Here is a 24,594-nt window from a genome sequence, read left to right as displayed (position 1 = left end):
ACGAGGAATACTGGGGCTCCTTTGGAGGCTGTCATCATTACACGTGGACTGTCAAAGAGGTTGGCTATAAAGTAAGGATCAAAGGCCCCAGTCTCTGTTCACAGACTCTACAGCCCTGGGGAGCAAGAAAGCAGAACTCTTAGTTCTCCCTCACAACAAGGCTGAAATGCTAATACCAGGTCAGATCCATGGTTGGGAAGCTTCCAGCAGTCCCATGGCTGACTGTGAGGCTGTATCCCCGGTAGTTTACAAGGCCTACCTTTCCATAAAGCTTTGCCCACCGAACATAAAACGTGTGCTTGCAGAGCCGCGAACAGCCCCCACAGGTCCTCTTTCCCGTTGTGGCGTTAATCACTTCAGGGTCCGTGTTGCCCACTATCCAGTTCACACTGAAACTGGGAGATTTTCCTGGTTGCCGTACGTCAGCATTACTCACTCCTGTCAAGGGATAAACAGAAGGGCAGAAGAGCATTAATATTAATGGTCCCAAACTTTCACAGACAACAAACCTGGGCCTTTGTTGGTTAAAATATGAAATATCTCTGTGCAAACACATACCTACTGTACACTCTGATATTGTTATTATTGTCTCTTAACTGGCACCTCTTTAGGGCATACGAGGATGGAATAATTCAGCCATTCCTGTAGATTCTTTTTCTTAGCAGACAAACCTTATGTTTAGGATGGGGAATGCAATTACATGGTAATGCATGGCAGCGAGCAGCGTTATAACAGCTGAATGAACAGGGCTTCCTTTAACTGGCTTCAGTGTAAAACCCAATTTTTAAAAAGAACTAACAGGCAGCCCCAATAAACACATCTCTTCCTAAGATCTCCTCCGGAGTTTGGTCAGTAAGTAGCACATTGAGATCCCAACTGCGGCCTCTGGATGGCATGCAATAAAGATTTGACATAATAACAACAAAATATGTGTCTCTCAACTTGGCATTTACCATGGAAAGGAAGAAATCTTCCTTTTGGTATTTAGACCCCAAGTTGATGGGGCCTTCTAAATACCATAGATCATACAGATACATAATATGTGCAAACACCTTAATAAGAGACTGTCTAAGGGACAGTCATCACAACCCTTTCCAAGGCTCACAGCACTAACTTTGAATTCACAGGCCTTCGCCCCACACACATAATGTAGGCAGGATAACAAAGGTCCACACTCCTGTCACTCCACTGACTACTGTTATACCCCCGGCACGGGGGATGGTCACTACTGCAGACACAAGATTTTGCCCTATCCTTGAATGTGTCTCAGGCATTCCAAGTTCTCGGTGGATGCCACATGGCTATCCTGTGGTGAGTGTGCAAGTCATATGGGTTACCATTGTGCTTGTCTAGAAGCTACTGCTTCTGTCCTAGACAACTTATCCTTGCCCCACCATGTATGACTACAGGTTTCCTACCAGCATCAGTACACAGACTCTTGTGGCCACAGCGTGTCTGGGTGTTTGCTTTATACTGGAGATCTTTGTGACCAAACAACATTAGAGGTGACAAAGTAGCTTAGCTACCTCCTCATGGTAACTCCTGCATCTTGTTCTCTTGTGCCTGGAGGCACGAGGAGCCAGGAACAGATCAGCAGCAGAGTCAGCCCAAGGAGATAAGAGGAGTAAGGATGGTGCTGGGTTTATTTTCCAGCACCACATAAATGGCATGAAGAGAGCTTTGGACCAGGATGCTCAATAGTGACTTTTAGGTGCAGAGCTCCAACTTCTGGGTCTGACAGTAATACCCCACCTGGAAAAGAGATGGTGGCCTGAAGGATATTTGGAAAATGCAGGGACTTGGCAATATGTTTGGATTCACTTGTTCTCTTTTTCATTGATCTGCCATAGATATAACTAACCCCACAAACATGGATAGAGAAGGCCAGCCTGGTGGTTGGGCAGCAGTGGATTGTCCTACTGGGCAGGGGTTACCTTGGCAATAGACATGGATTGGAGTCCAGGAATGACTCTGTTTCCAAACTGAAGCCTGGACTGTCATCAGCCCAACTAACAGACAATCTGACCTTCCCACATGAGTGTCAGGCTACAACAGTGAGTGCAAACAACGATGCATTGTTTTTACAGCTTTTTGGAAAACTCCATTTATTATTCTTTGATAGATTACAACAATGAATGTCGCTGTGATGCATAGCCAGAACGGGTTAATCGTCCTGAAAAATAAATAACCCCCAAAAGACAAGTGGGGAGATAATGTTTGTGTTTTTGTGTATTTACATATGTATGAGTAGGGTCGACAATGTAATCAACAGTACCTGTCTGTGCTGTATTCTGATAATTCAGAGATCAAAAGAACATCATAGCATTTAAATGAATTGAAAACAGGAGATATCTCTGTATTCATCTCTTTTTGAAATGTATAGCAAATAATCTGTGAAAGGCGGAGGAATAAGCAAATTGCCTTATGTTAATTCTATAGTTAAGTACCAGTGATGGACCTCCTTCAAAGTCATCCTAATTTCCTTTTGTTCCCCAAGGAACTCTCAACTTGTCAAAGAGGACCTGAAATTGTATAAAAGGTCCTTGGGTCCTGATTCTGTCATCTCAGATCTGCTTACACTTCATCGGGGGGAGTTTGAGTCACAAGACTGAGGTTCCAACTATGCTGGTATGCCCTGATTATGATATTTGGACATTGGACTATAACCTATGAACTATTTCTGAAAGAACTCTTTGCAACTACAAAGCTCACCATTGCTGCTATGAGTCTGAACCTCAGTGAACTGAACTCATGTCTGTATGTATAATGATTTTTTAACCATACTCTCTCTCTCTTTTGTTTTTGAATAAATATTAGCTTAGTCAATAAGAATTGGCTGTAGCATGCATTTGGGTAAGATCTGAAATATTCAATAACCTGGGAGGTAATGTGTCCTAGTCTTTGGGATTGGTAGAACCTTTTGATAAAATAAGATTTTCAGGAATCTTCATCATATTTGACTTAGGTATCTGGATGGAGTCCTGAGTCTAGATCACTTTAAGTCATAAGGATATGAATCAACAGTGTTCCCCTGTTGCCAAGAAGGCTAACGGCATTTTGGGTTGTATAAGTAGGGGCACTGTCAGCAGATCGAGGGACATGATCATTCCCCTCTATTTGGCATTGGTGAGGCCTCATCTGGAGTACTGTGTCCAGTTTTGGGCCCCACACTACAAGAAAGATGTGGAAAAATTGGAAAGAGTCCAGCAGAGGGCAACAAAAATGATTAGGGGGCTGGAGCATATGACTTATGAGGAGAGGCTGAGGGAACTGGGATTGTTTAGTCTGCAGAAGAGAAGAATGAGGCGGGATTTGATAGCTGCTTTCAACTACCTGAAAGGGGGTTCCAAAGAGGATGGATCTAGACTGTTCTCAGTGATACCAGATGACAGAACAGGGAGTAATAGTCTCAAGTTGCAGTGGGGGAGGTTTAGGTTGGATATTAGGAAAAACTTTTTCACTAGGAGGGTGGTGAAGCACTGGAATGGGTTACCTAGGGTGGTGGTGGAATCTCCTTCCTTAGAGGTTTTTAAGGTCAGGCTTGACAAAGCCCTGGCTGGGATGATTTAGTTGGGGATTGGTCCTGCTTTGAGCAGGGGGTTGGACTAGATGACCTCCTGAGGTCCCTTCCAACCCTGATATTCTATGATTCTATGATTCTAAGGGAACTGTGTTGTTTGGACTTCTGACTAACCAGTAAGGTAATAAAGCAGCTCTTTTATGCTAGCTTGGTAAATCTAGTTATTGGAATATCAACCAGCTTTTTGGGGATTGTCTGCCCCATTCTTTGCAGTTCACCCTAATTGAGTGACCACAGCTGGTCCCCACTGGAACCCCATTCACAGTCATAGGCGCCAACTCCATGGGTGCTCTGGGGCTGGAGCACCCATGGGGAAAAATTAGTGGGTGCTCAGCATCCACCAACAGCCAAGCTCCTCGCTCTGCCCTGCCTCACCTCACTTCCTCCTCCGCCTCCTCTCCTGAGCGTGCTGCGTCCCAACTGCTCCGCCTACCTCCCAGTGCTTGCCGCTGCCAAACAGCAGTAGCAGGTTCCGGGAGGGAGGGGCGAGGAGCAGGAACGTGGCGCGCTCAGGGAAGGAGGTGGGGAAGAGACGGGGACAGGCTGGAATTTGAGGAAGGAGTCGAATAGGGGCAGGGAGGGAGCGAAGTTGGGGAGGGTCCTTTGAGGAAGGGGTTGGAATGGGGGAGAGGGCGCGCGGCAGGGGTGAAGGAGCGGGGCCGGGGATAGGGTTGAGCAGTTTAAGACACTGAGGGCCTGCTTTTCAGATATGCTGCACTCCAGGAGCTCCCACTGACTGCAGCTGAGATTGAGTGGTCAGTACTTCTAAACAATCAATCCCAAGGTGTCTCAAGTTGGGCCTCCAAAAATGGGGACACACCAGATCAGCGGCCACTTTTGAAAGGCCTCAGTAACGTGCCAAACAAAATCCACACTGGGATCCTACTCACTGGACCACATTGCCATCACAGTAATACTGTTGGAGTCCTCCTGCGTGAAAATGCTTCCAGCACTTGTAACATTGGAAGCAGCGCCAGTTCTGCCACTTAAAACAGTTCCCACCTCCCAGCTGTGTGCCTCTCAGCAGGACATGAATTAATGTCATAGAGAGCTGCTCACTCTCTGCTCCAAATATTGTCCAGCATGGTTCTCTCCACATGGAAAAACAAGTGTCAGCTAGAGTAAAGGGGGACTGAGCATGTAGAGGGAAAGAAATGAGGCCATTAAAAAAACAAAATAATACAATGAAAGTGGTCACACTAGATACAGCTGTTGGGTATTTATGGCTTCCTGGCATGGATGGCATCAGAGGAATGACCAAGGTGACTGAACTATCCTAGCTACAGCGTGAAGACGGCTTAAGACAAGACTAAAACTGAGTCATAATCACACGCTGGGCTTGCAATCACTTTCATGTCACATTAATACCAATTTCAGTTTTTTTCTGAGATAACTGATGCGTCTGCATCTCAAAATCCAATTCACCTAAGCAGTAGAATAAAAACGTCCTTTTGCTTAAATCCTGAATATCAGAGAACTCCAGGGTGCTATTCATATACCTCCATAGAGAACAAGATGCAAACTGATCAGAATCTGGTATTTGACACTTATGCACCAGTCTCTTTCAAGATATTACCATAAAGCTTAACGGACTGAGTGCCAAAAATATGGCAGTAAACGCTCAGCCAACCCCTGTCTAGCAAAAAGCCACAGGTCACAGAATAAACACAGATGCAGCAAAATCAATGACCAGAGGAAAACAAACATTTGAATTCAATTAACAGGAACTTTGCATACATACATTACAATTAATCCCTTAAACAATAAAAAAAAATACAGATCAACCCCAGGCAATCAGTGCCAATAGAGAGCAGTCTACAATAGTGGAAGGGATCATAGAAACCCACAGAAGCCGAAACCAAGCTGACATTAAACAATAGTTGAAGCTCTGCAATAACCAGTGCATAAAACAGCACAATTAAAAATACAAACTCAGGGGGGAAAACTGATATTACTGATGAACAGCCCAAAAACCTAAAGGCTGTATGAAGGCAATAGTACATGACAATGCATGTCTGCCAATCATATGGGTGAAATTTAGCCCCCTGTGCCCAGATCTAGACATCACCTCTTCACCTGGTCCTATTACAGTGTCAGTTAACAGTGTCAGGTGGGTAACATGGTGAGGTGACCCGGTGATCTCCAGATCCATGCAGAAAGGAATAAATGGCTTGATTTGCCCCACCTGCATACCTGAGAACATCTACAGTGATTGAGGGACGCATAGGCCAGAGTGTTCTTTATCTAAGGGTATGTCTACACTACAAGAGTAGTTCGATTTAACTTAGGTCGAATTTGTGGATTCGACCTGATGAATTCGAATTTGTGTATCCACACTAAGGACACTAATTCGACTTTGTGAGTCCACACTAACGGGGCAAGCGTCGACATTGGAAGCGGTGCATTCTGGGCAGCTATCCCACAGTTCCCGCAGTCCCCGCTTCCCATTGGAATGCTGGGTAGAGCCCCCAATGCCTGCTGGGGGAAAAATGTGTCGAGGGTGGTTTTGGGTAACTGTCGTCATTCAACCGTCACTCCCGCCCTCTCTCCTTGAAAGCGCCGGCGGGAACTCTGTTCGCGCACTTTTCTGGTCAGTGACAGCACTGCGAGCATGGAGCCCGCTGCGATCATCGCTGCACTTATGGCTGTTGTCAACTCCTCGCACCTTATCGAACACCTCTTCCACAGTCAGCTGCTGAGAAATCGGGCGAGGAGGCTCCTGCAGCGCGGTGAGAACATGAAGTGTGAGAGTGGCACAGACCTCTCACAAAGCACGGGATCCCGCGCCGCGGAGATCATGGTGGCAATGGGTCACGTTCATGCTATGGGACGGCGATTCTGAGCCCGGGAAACAAGCACGGACTGGTGGGACTGCATAGTGCTGCAGGTCTGGGATGAATCACAGTGGCTGCGAAACTTCAGGATGCGTAAGGGCACTTTCCTTGAACTGTGTGACTTGCTGGCCCCTGCCCTGAAGCGCCAGGACACCCGGATGCGAGCAGCCCTGAGTGTGCAGAAGCGAGTGGCCATAGCCCTCTGGAAACTTGCAACGCCAGACAGCTACCGTTCAGTAGCGAACCACTTTGGCGTGAGCAAATCTACCGTGGGGGTTGCTGTGATGCAAGTAGCCCATGCAATCGTTGACCTACTACTCTCAAAGGTAGTGACCCTGGGAAACGTCCAGGTCGTCATAGATGGCTTCGCCGCGATGGGATTCCCAAACTGCGGTGGGGCTATAGATGGCACTCACATCCCTATCCTGGGACCGGCCCACCAGGCCAGCCAGTATATTAACTGAAAGGGCTACTTTTCAATGGTGCTGCAAGCACTGGTGGACCATAGGGGATGTTTTATCAACATCTACGTCGGGTGGCCGGGCAAGGTTCATGACGCGCGTGTGTTCAGGAACTCTGGTCTGTTTAGACGCCTGCAGGAAGGTAGTTTCTTCCCGGACCACAAAGTAAGTGTTGGGGATGTGGAGATGCCTACAGTGATCCTCGGGGACCCAGCCTACCCGCTAATGCCCTGGCTCATGAAGCCCTATACAGGCGCCCTGGACAGTGACAAGGAGCTCTTCAACTACTGGTTGAGCAAGTGCAGAATGGTGGTGGAGTGTGCTTTCGGACGTCTCCAGGGGAGATGGAGGAGCTTACTCACTCGCTCGGATCTCAGCGAAACCAATATCCCCATTGTTATTGCAGCTTCCTGTGTGCTCCACAATCTCTGTGAGAGCAAGGGGGAGACCTTTATGGCGGGATGGGAGGTTGAGGCAAATCGCATGGCTGCTGATTACGATCAGCCAGACACCCGTGCGATTAGAAGAGCCCAGCGGGAAGCGCTGTGCATCCGGGAGGCTTTGAAAGCTAGGTTCCTCAGAGAGCAGGGTAACCTATGACTGTCCAGTCTCTTTACAGAGAAGCTGAACCTGCCCCTGTTTCAGTTACTATTCACTTTTTTCAGCGGTTACATACCCCGTTCACCAGGTTTCCCCCCTTCCAACAGACGTTTAAAAATAAAGTTATTGGAACATTTTTAATTAACAAAGTTTTCTTTACTAACGAATTCTCGTTCAAGGGTTCCAACAGGGACGCAGACTGTGGTGGGTACGGTGTGCAGTGATGTACAGACCACTTCTACACTCGAGGACTGACAGGCTCCTGCTCCTACAGCGGTCTCTGGGGGGAGGACGGTTACAGGAGGGTGTGCAGGAAGGGGTGGGTTTGTAGGAAGGGGTGAGGGGTGTGTGGGAAGGGTGAGTAGGTGTGGGGGGATGATGGCTCTGGCTGGGGCTCAGGGCATCGGAGAGGTTCATGGCTAGGGTGAAAGGGCATGGTAAGGGCAGCCTGCCTTGCCATTTGTTGATGCCAGGCGCTCAGACCCTGGGGCAACATACACCTCCCAGACTGACCTGGGGCAGCAGACACCTCGCAGAGTGACCCGGGTGCCTAGTGACTGCACTCTGTGTGTGACCTGCTGTTGATCCTGCCCCCATGTCTGTACCCTGTTAATGGTGGCTGTCCTATGCAATTAACAAACCCCTCCCCCCCTTCACACAAAGTCTTCTGCAAAGAAACATGACGGAAACAGTAATGAACAGCAAACTATTTTTAATACTCAACTACACAGTTGGGGGATGAAACTGGGATTTGGGATCGGGTGAGCCAGGAAGGCAAGCAATTCTCATACTTTAGGGAATGAGAGCTGTTTGGTACATGAGCGCTCTGCTGGGGTGGAGTGACAGTTTTCACGGCCCCTAGCGCCCCTCCTTCTTGTGATTTTGGGTGAGGGGGGACAGGACTTTGTGGCGGGGGAGGGCGGTTGCAGATACAGTTCAGGGGGGCTCTCTGCTCCTGCCTGCGGTCCTGCAGAACATCCACAAGGTGCCGGAGCGTGTCCGTTTGCTCCCTCATTAGTCCAAGCAGCGTTTGAGTCGCCTGCTGGTCTTCCTGCCGCCACCTGTCCTCCCGTTCGCTGTGTGAGCGCTGCTGCTGAGAGAGGGTCTCCCTCCAATGGCTCTGCTGGGCCGCCTCGGCTCTGGAGCAGGCCATCAGTTCAGCGAACATCTCGTCCCGAGTCTTTTTCTTTCGCCGCCTAATCTGCGCCAGCCTCTGTGAGGGGGATGCCGGGGCAGTTCGGGAAAGAGCCGCAGCTGTGTGATGTGAAAAAGGAAGTGATTTCCTTGCAAAGATACATGTTTGCGAACACTGAACACAGTCTACTCAGTTTCTGTGAACAAGACCATACAGAGCACCTAATCTCATGTGCTCTCAGGACAAGTTCGAATTTTCGGCATTCGCTTTCATTGCCTGGGGTCTTGCACTGGAGATCGGACAAGCGGGGCAGGACAGCAGAATCCGTGTAGCAGCCAGGCCTGGTAAGCCGTAAACTTTAGGCTGCTTAACAGTTAATGGATAGCAGTGCCCTCCTGCTGCAGGCAATCTGGAAAGCATAAAGTCTGACCCTGTTCCAGCCCCTCGCGGCTGTCCCCGGGAAAGATCCCTGTATGCTTTTCCTCTGCAGCCTCCAACACGTGGCTGTTAAACGACGGTCATTGTTATGCAAAGGAAAAGTCAAGCATTCACAATAGTAACATTAAAGTAATTCCCCTAATTAGATGCAGCAGTCGCCGAGCGAGATCACCCTGATGCGGGTCTCCAGGAGAAACAGAGAGCGCATGCTGCGTGAATCCCTGCACAGACCAGGGCCCTATGCTGCCATGCTGGTCGAGGCAATGCTCCCACTATACCTCAGGATGGCCTGGCGCGGAAGAGTGTGCTTCCACGGAGCACCCAATAAGGCACCTCTCCCCAGGAACCTCCTGCGGAGGCTTTTCGAGTACCTCTCCGACAGCTTCGTGGAACTGTCCCAAGAGGATTTCTGTTCGATCCCTATATGCATTGACCTTCTTTTTATATAGTTTTTATTCCTGTTTTGTTAAAAAATAAATGTTTACATGTTTATAGCACTTACCGACTGATCCTTCCCCTGATTCGGAGTCCGGGTTAATGGCCGGGGAGGGTTGGTAGGGGATCTCTGTGAGGGTGATGAAGAGATCCTGGCTGTCGGGGAAAGCAGTATTGTAACCGCTGTCACCTGCCTCGTCCTCCACAAACCCTTCCTCATCTTCCCCATCGGCGAACATCGCCGAGGAACTGCCCGTCGACACTATCCCATCCTCAGAGTCCACGGTCACTGGTGGGGCAGTGGTGGCATACCCACCGAGAATGGCATGCAGTGCCTCGTAGAAGCGGCATGTCTGGGGCTGGGCTCCGGAGCGTCCGTTTGCTGCTTTGATTTTTTGGTAGCCTTGTCTCAGGTCCTTGATTTTCACGCGGCACTGCGTTGCATCCCGGCTGTATCCTCTGAGTGCCATGGCTTTGGAGACCTTCTCGTAGGTCTTTGCATTCCGTTTTTTGGAGCGCAGCTCCGAAAGCACAGACTCATCGCCCCACACAGCGATCAGATCCAAGACTTCCCGGTCAGTCCATGCTGGGGCCCTCTTTCTACTCTGAGATTGCATGGACTCCTCTGCTGGAGAGCTCTGCATCGCTGCCAGTGCTGCTGAGCTCGCCACGATGTCCAACCAGGAATTGAGATTCCAACTGGCCAGACAGGAAAAGGAATTCAAATTTTCCCGGGGCTTTTCCTGTATGGCTGATCAGAACATCTGAGCTCGGACTGCTGTCCAGAGCGTCAACACAGTGGTGCACTGTGGGATAGCTCCCGGAGCTACTAAGTTCGATTTGCATCCACACCTAGCCTAATTCGACATAGCCATGTCGAATTTAGCGCTACTCCCCTCGTCGGGGTGGAGTACCGAATTCGAACTAAAGAGCCCTCTAGGTCGAATTAAATGGCTTCCTGGTGTGGACGGGTGCGCGGTTAATTCGAATTAACGCTGCTAAATTCGAATTAAAGTCCTAGTGTAGACCAGGCCTAATAAATCACAGTTTTGCACAGTGGATAATTTAATCCCACAGAAATGTTCCCTCTCTGCCTGTGGTATACATGATGGGGGAGTGGGAAAAGTTGGGGATCTTATTTGTAGAGAGGGGGGGGGAAATGACCTCCAGAGGTATTTTTCTGAGCTCCAGACAGATGTCCTCTCTGGCAGGATAATTCAGTCATATCCAGAGAGAGGGTGAACTTGACCAGAGACATGGAAATCATTCCAATCCTTTCTTTAGGGTTAGATTGAACCATCACTCAATGCCCAAATGTGGAGGAGCCCCAAGGAGGAATTGTGACTCAGAGAACCACAGTTTCTTCCCTGCTCCTCACTTGCTCCTGGGAGGGGATCATTTACTACAGCCATTTACTGGGTGTAGAATAGTCCTTCCTAGTGTGGGTGAAGCCAAGACTCTCCCTACTCCCTATTCCTCCTGATCCACCTGCTCAGGGGATGAGAGGAATACCAAGCGCACAGCAGGCTTCTGTTCTTTTCCCCCTGCACCTGGGCCCAAGTTCTGGGGAAGGGATGAGGTTGGAGTCTTACTACCCCTTACTCCTCGGTATTACCTTGTTAGAGTCAGGTCCAGGTTGGCCTTTTGATTGATAGTGGCATTTTAACAAGGGGCTCCTGTGGATCCAGGCAGTCCCCTCCAGCTCATTAATATTAAAGTCTTTGAAACAAACTTGGCCAAATTGTGCCCTGAATCACACTCGGTTCTGCCCCACTGGAGTCACAGGAGCTGCAGAAGTGTAGCTGATGGCACAGTGTGGGCCTACACTGCTTTACTTAATGGGATACACAGCATTGCCAACCCCAAGAATTTAACTATCATGAGTTAGGATTCCCCCTCCCCTTTCCTCCCCTCCCTCAAATCAGTAAGAGAACCTTTTATAACAGGTTAGATTTAAAAAACAAATAGAAACAAACAAACAAAAAACCCCACCCTTAACGCTAGGCCTTATTCTGCTTTCAGCCACGTGGTGTAAATCAAGAGTAATGCCACTGAAGTCAATGGAATTTCACTTGTGTGGAATTGGTGTGTGAGGAAAATCAAAGAAGTGTTTTCTACTGTGGTAGCAAGGAATGATCTCAGCTGTCCTCATCAGGGCCTTAACTCAGGTCTAAAATGACCTACCTTAAGGCATAAATGAGATAACAAAAATGCTTGGTATCCTCATAAACAAAGGGGACCAATAATTTTAAATCCCTATCACTTTGATTTCTAATTGGAATCCTGAGGTAGAAGCTGCCCGGTTTGAGATTGTTATGGGTTCCAATGCATTCCATGTGCCTTCTTCTAGTCACCCATTTCATTAGCCATTAGTTTCACTGAGTACTTTGTCCTCGAAACCTCTCATTTGAGGAAGTCTTCTGTGCACCACAGTTTTACAGCTGTGAAGCACATAACATAAATCACAACAACCTACATTTAATATGGATTGACACTGGCTCTGTAGTATTTCTGACGCTTGGCTCCGTAGGCGTCATGAGCATGTATCAAACAATGTTTTTCTTAACTAAAGCAATACAGATCAAATCATCTGGAGAGACAGATTCCACCCAGTACTGCTCCCAGTCTAAAGGAAATTCACAGACAGCATAAAGGCAAAGAGAAAGCTTTCTCAAACAAAGACAACTCTCAGTGAAAGAAGAAACCAAGTTCTATGAGACAAACACATTGCAAGTGACATTGGTACCCCTTTGATGCAGCTTTACCATCCTGAAAACGTGTGACACAAACAAAAATGTACAGTATAAAGCCAAACCCTTGCCAGTATCATCTGGGCTGGCTGTGGTTATTTCCCTTGTTAGCATCTTATCATTTTTAATCACTTTTCAACCTGTGTGGGGTTTCTTCGTACACAGGAAACTTCCAGTGAGACTTATTAGAAAAAGGGCTTGATTCTTATCTCATGTACACTGATGTACTATTATGTAAAACTGATGTAATAACATATGAAATAAGTTAATTATAGTCACAATGTGTGAAATTCACCCCTGTGCAGAGGTCCAGCACAAGACCTATGAACTACATAAGTTCCACTTAAATCCTATTTTGAAGACTTAATTGGCTTAAGTGTGTGATGGCCTTCTGCACAGGGATAAATTTTCCCCACTAAAGGGAGAATGTACTGGTACTCTATATGGAAATCACTTTAGAGGCCAATTCTCATTCTACTCTAGTCATTGATAAACAGGATTCATATAGTTATTAATGTAATCTCAAACAAAATGATGAAATATGTATGGGGATTCCTTATATATTCGTATTAGACAATCTTCTATATTTGTCTAACTATACTGAAGATTTTTAAAGCAAATGTTTGACAACAGGCTAAGCAGCTACCTCTGACATACTCACCCTGACAACAAACATGCAAGTGGTACGAATCTAATGTGCTAAGCCCACAGTGAAACAGCCAATTTCCCCCTTAGCTAAACTATCACTTCTTCACGCTTAGCAAAGCTAATTTTATCTCAAAGACGCATGTGAAACATAAAAACTCAGCAAGAGGAATAAGAAACAGATAAAGGATAAACTATCCAACAGCACTCAAATGACTTAGGTGCTTTAAGTCACTCCACTGAGGTCAGTGCTGCAATGTCAGCAGAGACTCCTGGCAAGTCATTTATACATACCACAGTCATCCCCTTGGTATCTCAGTGCATCCTTGCCAATAATCACAGTTCTCCAGTGTTCCAGGAGCTTGATTGAAGGGCCTGATCCTGTGAGGTGCTGGGGACCTTCGACTCTCAGTTACCTCAAACGGACTGGAAGGCACTCAGCAATCTGCAGGATGTTGTCCACACTTCTCAGGATCAGGCCCTAAGGTAGCTTAAGAATAGTTGGGAATCCTGGCTGCCGTCTGAGGCCAATTAAATCAATGAGAGTTTTTCCATTGACATCACTGGATTTGGATCAGGCCCTGGCTAATAAGGATTTATTAGGCTATGGGGGCTGATAGGATTACATCCTACCAATAATATTACTACTGGGTAGTGTGGCTGATGTACTGCGGGGTGTTACACCACCGGCTGCCACAAGGGGACTCCTTATGGTGCCAGAGCTGGACTACACAGACTGCAGGCAGGGGAGGGAACAGGGAATAAAGGCTTGTGTGGGGTTGATTCACAGTACAGAGATCCCTGCATTAACCTCCCTGCAGTCCTTTCCTGATGCTTCTGTTCAGACTCAGCAACAAGGACTGGAGTAGGGGTGTGTGGGGGAGGGGGCTCTCAGATGGGAGGAGGCAGGCTACTTCTCCTGGGGTGGGGATGGTGGGCAGCAGGTAGGTGAGGGAAGGGTCCTGAGCCTGAGGATGGGTGTTTTGACTCTGTAGGTTTGTGTGCGTGTGTGTCCCTGAGCCTGGGCGTGTCAAACGAGAGGGGGCTCTGAGCTGCGGGGGCTGGTTTGGAGCTGTGGAGATGTTAGCTAGGAAGTGGAAGGATTTTCAGTCTGGGAGACGATGTTTCTGAGCATGTGGGAGTTGGGCTGGAGGGAGCTTGAGGAGGCCCTGGGTCAGGAGTGGGCTGGGTTGGGCAGGCAGGGTTGTGTACAAGGGGAATGAAGTCCGTTGGGCTGTAAGAGCTAAAGTACTGATGCCACTTTAAGCATTTAAAGCTGCGTAGCATTCATGGCCACCAATGGGCCACTGTAAGAGTTTAGGGCCTGATCCTTCAAGGCGCTGAGCAACTCCTGTGAGGTGCTAAGTGCACTCAACTCCCACTGATGTCAATGGGAACTGTAGGCATGCTGCACCCTGCTGGATTGGGCCCACTGCAGTCAATTAGAACTTTACTATTGGTTTCAGTGGGTGCCAGATCAGACCCTTATGCACATATTCAGGTAACCCAGATGGTCACCCCAGCTATGCATCATGGTGGTCCCTATTGACCAGCAGTCCTTCCTACTGATTATCATTAGGAATAAATTGCTTCCCTGGGAGCCTGCTGTGTTAGCTGGATCATTCCTCTCCCGATGTAGCCTGGAGCAGTGTATTGCTATTGCTCAAATGAGAATGAGAGGAAAACATGCAGCTTGGATGCATGGAGGACACATGGTGTAAACAAATGCTAAGAAGTTAACTTTCCTCTTGACGTCCAGTGCAATTAGTGATGGGAAAGGTGATCATTTGTCTTTCAAGCAGGTGTTTGCTTACCACTGAGGAGCAACTGATTATGCCGGTATGAAGCTGGCAGCTGACCAATGTCTTCTATTCTATGGCTCATTACCCTGGAAAGGTGACCAGTGTGACAGAGGCTTCCCACAATAATGCTGTGCAAGTATGTGGGTTCGATGAAGTGACTGAGGAGAGCACCTTGTAACCCAAGAACGTTCCATCTGGAAAAGAAATACAGCAGTGATAAAATATACTGGTACAGAAACAAACCTGTGAGAGACTGTGAGGAAAAAAAATGTCAACACATGGGTGAGGGAGACTTTTCCCATCTTTGGCATTTTGATTCCAGAGATAAACATTTAGGGTCAGACACTCTACTTGGCTAAATCCCCTTAAACTACCCTAAATATATAGCTGAAGAGTCCCTCAGTGTGGAGTGATCTTTGGCTGGCACAAAGCTCCTCCTGCTGTTGCATCAGAGTGTGCTGTGGCATGTCAGAAACATGGTGGGGCAGAAAGGGGTGGAGCTGGTGACCCCTGGATTGGAAGCAGAAAGGTGGTTTAGAGTTAGGAGTGAATCAGGCCCACAGATTTTCTCACACCGGGCAAGTAGTGGAAAACACTAGGACTGATTCTCCTCTCACACTGGTATTAGCCTGGTGTAACTCTGCTGACTTAGTGGAGTTACGTCTGACTTATAGGCCTCATGCTGGACACACTCCTTGGAATGGCTATTTGATTTGAAGCCCCTTTTGCATTTATTCTTAACACACATTTGTGTGGATTTTGAAAATTGTCCTGCATAAAAATATCCATGTTGTTACATTAGAAGTGAGGTTAGAGTGGAAACAAAAGCGTTTGTATTCCTTATTCACTATTGGTGATATGTTGTTTGCTATTCTCTTCTTTAATAAAGTTTCGGTCGTCCACTCACGGGGCAGACACGATGCCATGTTTCGTAGGTGACCAATTTGTACACCACATAGTTGTCATGACCAGTTTGCTGCAAACACCTCACAGGCTGACATTTGTTTGCACAGACTGCTTGCCATGCAATTATGAAGAGCAAATACCTTCAAAAGAATCAAAGTCTATTCCTGAACCGAAAAAAGGGCTACATTTGTTAGGTAATTTATTCATAACAAATAATTCGATGAGCTCTGATATAGTCAGACTGAGTGTGCCTTGCCTTGATGCTCTCAATACAGATATAAAAGAATGACAATGAAAACCTTAGGGCCTTGCAACTGCTAATGATTTTGAGCTCCTTATAACTGCTATTGGATTAGTTGAAAGAGCTGCTCTGCATTTTAATACGTACAATTCTTTTATATAAAGCTAGTTACAAATAAGACTGAATCCAAATTCTAAATTCTCTAGAGGATATATAATTAGATAAAAAGCAGAAAGGAGAAAAAGGGGAAAAAAGAGATTTCAAGATACAGTTATCTTCACTTGCAAACCTCAGGTTCTGTCTTGCTCAGTGCCAGTTTAATGAGAAATATTTTTCCTTCCTAAATTACCCAAACATGTTTTCCTGAACTTAAGTGACACTTATAATATAGTTCAAAGCTTTTCCCCTCGTTTTGGGCAGTACTGAGCTCAAATTAGAAACTCTTTTGAAAAATGTGCTTTTGGGGAGTGCATTTTGGCTTATAAAAACTGACAACATTTGGAGATCCAGAGCCAAATGAAAATTTTTTTCGAGGTGTCTGCTATTTGAGGCAACATCCAGTGGTTACCATGTTAAATAATGTGTTTAAAGCACACTCTCCATCAGCAGCAAGCATTATATAGCTAATTTCTTACATCATTGTTCTTTTCATTAATTAACATTTCTCAACCGTTAGTGCAATTATTGCGGTGCCTCTGTGCTGTATGTCTCTTTTCATGATTAATAAGGAGTCATTATATTTCCCTTTCCTGAAGCAGTCAATTAACACGGAATACTTTCCATTAATTACGGAATGTTTAAAACCAGCATGCTGTACCTGGAGAGCAATCTGCTCAAGAAACCTGTGACACCAATTGCTTTAAAAAGTTCTCTTTAAATTTTATTCCAAAAACACAAGCAATTTAGCTGGCTATATTAATTTGCCTCAGAAGCAGGGCTGTGAATGAGAAACATCTTTTAATCTCATGCAAGAAAAGGCAGCCATCTGGCTGCTGAGGATTTCAGAGTGAGACTTTCCCTCTCTCCCTCTATAAATGCAGGTCATTAAAGTAATGTGTTCATCTACATAAAACTCAAATGGAATATAAAAGGTAATATTTATATACAAACAATTTAGTCCCACAATTTAAACAGTCATTGGTTTTATGAAACATTTACTTTAGTCTATCAGATTTGCATAACTTCATTTGGGAAAAAAAAGTGTGGTCATTTCTGCAAATAATGTCACTTTTAGAGGAAGGGACTCTCTGACTCTTTGAATGCATATCTTATTGCAATGCAAAATTAATAATGCAAGCTTAGGAAATAGAGAGTTCAGTTAACAGCACTGAATTCAGAATTGGCTTTGAAGCAGAGTCAAATATATTAGACAGCAACTCTTCCTTCCAGACTGAAACACTTGCAAGATCTCAGTGTCATTCTCAATATATGACATTTTCTTTTATAACCTCCCTCCAAACCACTCCCCCAAAATGTTTGTTTGAAAAGGAAAGAGAAAACAGAAAAACAACATATGTTCCGCAAGACTGAAATATCACCAATATGTATATCATAAGTAGATTACCTGGGTCTTATTTACAAAAATAGGCTAGTGAGTTCACGTAATAAATAATGAGATAGTAATGATGATTATTTGCATTAAATACCAACCTGTAGCATCTTTACAGAGATTTATGTGGCTAATTCTGATCTCGCTGACACCCTTGTTAGGGATGACTAAGTCTATGAAGTGAGTGGAATTACAGCAATGGAAAACATGGTATAAGTGTGATCAGCTCAGCACTTTGTGTTCAAAGCGTTGTGTAAACATTCACTAATTCTCACAATGATCCTGAGAGGTAGATCAATATAATTATCTCCACTGGGAGACTGAGGCAGAAAAGTGAAGTTACTTGCTCAAGACCACAGAGTTATTTAAAGGAAGATCTGGGATTAGAACTCAGGACTTCCTAAAGCCCATTGCTGTGTTTATTCTGCCTGACAAGACTGTCCCACCCATCCAGCCAAGGACATCCCAGCAATAGCATTAGAAAGGCAATACGATCTGTGGATTGCCCAAGGTGGACCTTGACTTTAAGATATTTATATATAACTAAATACACAGAAACAGAGGAGAAAGCAACTAAAAGAATGAGGGAAAAAATTCAGAGGAGCACCTGTGCCTGAAATGTGAAGACAGAGTGTAAGTTTATTATCCCAGAACTAAGGTCCTTTCAGAATATCACCTGTATCCTGTGCCATGGAGGAGAGAGAGACCAGATAACAGACCTATTCACCTAGGAGGCAAGTTTCACAGGGGAAGGCAGCTCTTGACTGTTTTCCAGTGCCAGCCCCCTATGAGAACTATCAGGCTAGTTAGTCCACTCAGTCTTAAAAACGGCTCTCAGATGATCTCATGTTTTGCAGGCTTAGTGTTTCTATGCCAGTCTAACTTGTGGCCTGATTTAGCTTCTGTTAGCTTTCCATTACATTTTATAAGGACTGACTTGTGTCCTTAAATTGTTCTGACACCTCCCAGTACACATTTGCCTGTCCATGAAAAAAGATGCTTCGCTATTTTCATGTTCTTGAGATAACGGTTCTCTTTGCTAACAAAAGAACGGAAAGCTTGGTGTTTCCTTTTCAAAATACTTGGGAATGGGAACTGGATTGTCATGGGGCTGCAATGTAATCATAATGAGGTAAAGAGCTTTTCCGCTATTGGTCATGGATTCAGATCAATGCCTTGATAGCAGCGACCAAATTACCACCTGATGGCTGTTCAGTGACTGATGCTGCTGACCTACTCGCAAGTCCACATCTCAAAAATCAGCACTAATTTGCACCCTGACTGGCAGTCTGAGCACAGATCCCACTGATGGAAAAAGCAAAGATTGAACTATGCTCTCAGGTCTGGCCCCAGTTCAGCAAAGTATTTAACTGTGTGTTTAAGTCTGTTCCTATTCAGCAGAGCACCATTACTATAAGCACCTGCTTAAGTCCCACTGAAGTCAATAGATACCTAAAGTTGAGTGTTGTCCTGATTAGGGATGGACTTCTGCACTAGGGTCCTTGAGCACTCCCATCTCTGTCACAGATCAGAGTAGAGGCACATTGGTTGGAAGTTTGCATTGCTATAACTTGTGCTGCACTCTTCTGTGGCTAAGGAGAGGACTTCATGCTTGAGCGCAGCTAGTCCATTAATTTTCATGAGGACTATATTCAAATGACAAACATTTGGGAGAAGCCTCTTGCTTGTATAATCCCTATTCTGGCTAGCATGTATTTATAGTACACTTGGTTTTAGTAACCAGCTCTCTGGTAATTAAACACCTACAGGATTACTTATAGGAAAATTGCGGGGAGTGATTCTGGTCTGAGCGGCAGTAAAAATATCAATATATGTTCATTTCTGAAGGCGCTTTTTCTATGTAATCTACTGTAGGTGCATGAAAGTAGCTGTGTTCCCATCTGTAACAAAGTGCTTGCTTCAAATACAGCGTTTCCAAATAAAATTATTATTCAGCGGAAACGCAGTGTTACATTTCAGGCCCTCCAAATATCAAAGTGACTTTCCTCACTAAGAAGAAATATAGTGGATCATTTTGAATATTTCTAATTGTGCAAGATTTGTAAAGGCTGTTTTCAAGGGCACACCTCTCAGATGATTTATACTCTGTATGCTTTTTAATAACCTTTCCAATAAGAAAATCAACCCACTTCTCACACAGTCACAGATTTTTAAAAAAATCTTCAGCAAAGAGGATCAATAAAACCAACTGTCCCCCGCCTGAGCTTAAACTGGGGAGTTTTTCTGCATTTAGGGCTTTCGCTCAAGTCCTTTTGTTCAAGCCGCTGATATTACTGCAGTGTTCGCAGAGACAAAATTCCATGCCCAGTTTTCAGTAATCCCTGAACAAATATATTTTTGCCTGTATGTCAGTCATTGAAATGCCAAAGATGAATTGGAAGGGATCTTGGAGCAGGCAGCTTTTCCTTAATTAGATGACACACTCTCCTTGCTCAGAACAAATCATAACTACATGGTGACTCCAACTACAATCGCAATGGAACTGTTTGCATGTGCTTATGTCAGTCAGTCACTAACAGAAAGAGTCTTGAAAATATACTTATAAATAGTAATTACATCAGAATCCTCATCACGGTTGTGATATAACCGACAGCCTGGGACAGGAGTTGGCTGCAGCACCTTCATGCTGCTGTATATGTGAAGCTGACACAACTGCGGTAGGTGTAGCTTCACATCCATTATCTTTCAGTGTACATAATGACAGTGTTTTACATTTAGATAGCACCTTTTCTCCCAAAGGATCCCAGTGCACTTCAGGTACAGTAGGCATACAGCTTTGCCAATGAATTATGGCCAACTTAGGGGTGGTGGGCAGACAACCAGGATATGCTGCACACCAGGGGGGTGACAGTAATTGGTCGAGGAAACGCTCCTGTCCCCCCCTCTCCTTATTCACTGATTGCTTCCCCTACCTAAGTGGTTTTTATTTCATCCTCTGGGATGCTCTGTTCTCTTGGCCCACCCTCCCCATCTGCACTCCTCCCTCCACAACTCTGTCCCTTTCTCTTGCTGGTGAAATGAAAAGAAACACATTCTAAGGTTAATTTACCTTCCTCCCTCCTCTCCCCCTCCACTACTTCAAGAAAATCAGCAGAATGGAGCTGTGTGATGGAGAAGAGAAGCCAAGAAGGTGTGATTGGGTGGATCTGAAGCTATGAAGTAAGAGCATGCTGAAGACTTTGCTACTTTCATAGACCTTCTCTGTTCAACTGGGGGAGCAGAACAGCAGGGGGCACATTTCAGCTGAGAAAAATGTGTTGTCATGTTCTAACTTCTGCTGGTGAGAGAGACAAGATTTCAAGCTTACACAGAGCTCTTCTTCAAGTCTGGGAAAGGTACTCAGCGTGCCACAGCTAAGTATCTTTCCCAGATCTGAAGGAGAGGTGTGTGTAAATGGACCTTTGGTCTGACCCAGTGTGACCATTCTTATGTTCTTAAAAGCTTGTCTCTTTCACCAACAGAAGTTGGTCCAATAAAAGATATAACCTCACCCACCTTGTCTCTCTAATAACCTGGGACCAGCGCAGCTACAACAACACTACAAAGAATTGTCATGTTCTGAAATTGATTGAGCCTGTGTAAACTAACCAAAACGTAATGGGCTGTGAAGGCACTGGTCTGCATTGGGTGGTGGAGTACCAGAGTGAGCTCTGCTGGATTGCATCTCAGTGCAAGGGCTGTTGTTGTGCCTGGCCTTTGTGTGAAGGTGTGTGTAGGAGGAGAAGGCAGACAGAGGGGTAAGGCTCTTTGTGCCCTACTTCCTACTTCTTCACTCATTGATCTGGTTCTCAGCACAGGGTATAAAAGTAGAGCACACTGATGAAGAAGGGACAATAGGCCAAATCCTCAGTGGTGTAAATGGATATAGTTCCCCTGAAGTCAATATTTACTTACCTCTGATGTGCTGTGAAGACCTATTCTTATCTCACACTGATGTTACTTCAATGGAGCTACTCCTGATTCACAGCATGAGGGCAGACTCAAATCCTAAATTTTTCCCAACAATATTATTGTTATTATTGTTAAAGGAAACAGCTAACTCCCCACTGCCCCCAGTGAAATATTAAGAGAAATGTAGATTGACATTTTCAAAGGCACATAAGGGAATTAAGTGCCCAAATCCCATTGAAAGTAAATGGGAACTAAGCACCTAATTCCCTTAGGCACCTTTGAAAACCACAACTATAAATAATATCGCTTGTGAATTTGAGAGCTTTCTTTGTTTATTGCTTTTATGGGAGATGCATTTTTCTCGTTCTTATCAACTGTTTTAAGTCTTGTCTGCTTAGTGTACCATTAACCTACTGTACCACAGACATTACTACCAAAGTTTCCTGTTATGCTTTTGCACCATATAAATTGTTACTCATGGTGGTCTATATTCAGCAGAACACCTACCATGTTCCTATTAATATGACTATTTAGCTACTATTGGTTTAGAAACGGGAACTAGTGCATTAGTTTTTTATCAGTTTCTTAGCAGTGTGTGTATATATATATATATTTTTTTTCTGGAATATCCCTTGTCATGAAAGACTGAAGTTGAATTCTCAGTCACACAGAAAAGGGTTAAGACAGAGAATTACAAATTGACTTTATTGTGTGCACAAATTGTCTCTAACTGAAGAGCTAGCTGTGTTAATTGAGTTTCATTTACATTAATATGCAGCTTTTGAAGTAGCTTTTTTTAAGAGTTACCTTGCCAGGCTCAGTCTTCTGTTAATAATGTCTCTGGTCGACAGGCTAACCCTAGATCTAAAAAAGTGAATATCTATCACTGACTTGCAGTTTAGCATTTTTGTATGGTACATTTAAATGCAGCTTAATTTGTCCAAATCACTTTGTAAAGTTCTATTTTGGAGCCCTATTGCTAGGGTGACCAGACAGCAAATGTGAAAAATCGGGACATGGGGTGGGGGATAATAGGAGCCTATATAACAAAAAGACCCCAAATCGGGCCTATCCCTATAAAATCGGTACATCTGGTCACCCTACCTATTGCTAAATCCTTACACGGTTCTTTAACACCACTCTTATCGTATGCTATTATGAAAACTTCCCTCAATAGATATTCAGATCTATTCACTAGCGATGGGTCAGAAGGACCCTTGAATCTTAGCCAGGGAACAAGAACAGACTGTTTGACAATGGCGAACATGAAGTTTGGAGGCACTCTGCTGCTATTCATATCATTGTACGGGTGAGGTATAATTCAGATATTATAAATCTCACTTAGCCCCTGGGTTTAACTTCGGAGTCTTTTTGAAATAGTAAGTAACTGCTCAGTGCATAACGTGGTGGCACAAAAATGCAGCCTTTTAAAGCTGACCTTTTGAGGATGCTTTTTTAAAGAAAACAATATAAAAAATGGTTTATGATCTAAAGTCAAGAGTGAGTGCAACATGGGCTGAATTCTGACTGGTGTTTACTCCTAAGCATGTGCCAGGAACACTTTGGCTCAATGGGGAATGTCCCCACAAAGTGTGTGGTGAGTATGCTTCGCAGGCCTTCCACAAGTGCTCTGCTAGGGGAGCCTCAAATGGATGGTTCTGAATGGGGCCTAGGAGTCAGGGTCCATGCATTTAAACATGATTATGCCCTGGCCTGGCCATTGCTCAACATGCCCTCAAACAGGTTATCTCTGCCAGAAATAGAGACTATCTAATCTGCACTTGGAACTGAGGGGCCGGACTTTGGAACTGCTCTGCTGTTCGGAGTGAAACACAATATGTTGCAGAATTTGGTCTTGTATGTGTATAGTCAGATTTTCAGAAGATCTCAGCACCCATAGGGCCAGAGGTGCACAAGAGTTAGCAGTAAGCACTTAGGGCCAGATTTTTAAAGGCGTGTAGGTGCTTGATGAGATTTTCAAAGGCGCCTCGGTCCAAACACCCATTGAGATGAATGGGAGTGAAGTGCCTAGGTGCTTTTGAACATTGCACTAGGGGGCCAGATTTTTTAAAGTATTTAGATACCTGAAGAGCCAGAGAAATATGTGCAAAAAATGTATGACAATGTATCCAAGCCAGACAAAAAATTGAACTGATCCCTCTACATTGCTGTTATGCAGAAAGGGCAGGACTGTGGCATTCAGCTACAGCCCTGCAGTGGGGATGGTGCCAAGTGCACTCATGAGGCTGCTTTGGCAAGGGCTGTGCCTGAAGCAGGCACAATTCTCCCTGAAGCTCCCAGGAAACTCAGGTCATTGTCTGCTCTCCTCTGGACAGCAGGGCCAGAATGGAAGAAGGGTATTACCACAGCCATACTTCCTCCCCGGTCCCCTAACATCTGCAGCAGCATTAACCCCGTAGTCACCTTGCATTGGATTTCCTCTGTACTTGGCCTCGGCATGGGAGCAGCAAGGTAAAGAGAGGCTTAATCTGGCCCATAATATTAAGCAAGTTTTGAGTTTTCAGTTTTGATGATAAGCCTGAGAAGTTACAGTTCTCCCAGGGCTGCAGTGCTGCCCCAAGGTGTCTATACTGAGCCAAAGTCCGTGTTTTGGAGGTTGAGCTTAGCACCAAGTAGAACTGGGTGAAGACTGCAAAAACATTTTCCTTAAACAACTGGCTGAATTTTTAAATGAATTTGCTTCTGCAATGCATTTGCTCCTTTCATATTCTCTTTTCACATATGTGTGTGTGTGTGTGTCTTAGTGACATCAGTGCTTGTGGAGAACAAATTTCAGAGTCTCATGTATGACGGTAAGCAAGGGTGCTTGCGCCAATAGGGTGTTTGATTCTACAGCCTGCAGCTTCAAAAATCTTGAACCTCTACCTCTTCATGATGCATTATGAGACTCATAAAACCCTTAGGTGGCCTGGCCACCTGAGGACAACCAAGGCCAACACTCATGGGTGGCAAGTTTGTAGAAATTTTGGTGGTGCCCAGAACCCGCCCCCCCAAACTCTGCCCCCCACCTGCCTAAGGCTCTGGGCAGGGTTTCGGGGGGAGGTATGGGGTGCAGGTCCTGGGCTGGGGATTAAGGTGCAGGAGGGGTGCAGGCTTTGGGATGGAGTTTGGGTGCAGGCTCTGGGCTGGGGGTGGGGGTGTAGGAAGGGGTGCGGGGTGCAGGCTCTGGGAGGGAGTTTGGGTGCTGGGTGCAGGCTCCGGGCTGGGGCAGGGCGTGGGTGTGCAGGAGGGGGTGAGGGGTGCAGGCTTTGGGACGGAGTTTGGGTGCAGACTCTGGGCTGGGGG

At 45.5% G+C, this 24,594-nt stretch overlaps 1 protein-coding gene across 1 annotated transcript in view; it reads right to left on the bottom strand.

The window, feature by feature from the left end:
• Positions 1–24,594, bottom strand: part of ADARB2 (adenosine deaminase RNA specific B2 (inactive)) — a 406,044-nt gene that overhangs the window by 3,322 nt on the left and 378,128 nt on the right. Inside the window, exons 8-9 of the mRNA XM_045006327.1 lie at positions 14,693–14,874; positions 260–438 (exon numbers count right to left, since the gene is read on the bottom strand). Coding sequence (XP_044862262.1) covers positions 260–438; positions 14,693–14,874 — 361 coding nt within the window. The remainder of the gene's footprint in view (positions 1–259; positions 439–14,692; positions 14,875–24,594) is intronic.

The sequence above is a fragment of the Mauremys mutica genome, chromosome 2 (assembly GCF_020497125.1).
Source record: "Mauremys mutica isolate MM-2020 ecotype Southern chromosome 2, ASM2049712v1, whole genome shotgun sequence".
Classification (NCBI taxonomy): Eukaryota; Metazoa; Chordata; order Testudines; family Geoemydidae; genus Mauremys; species Mauremys mutica.
Note: the sequence above shows the minus strand (reverse complement) of the source record. Positions and strands in the feature narration are given on the sequence as shown.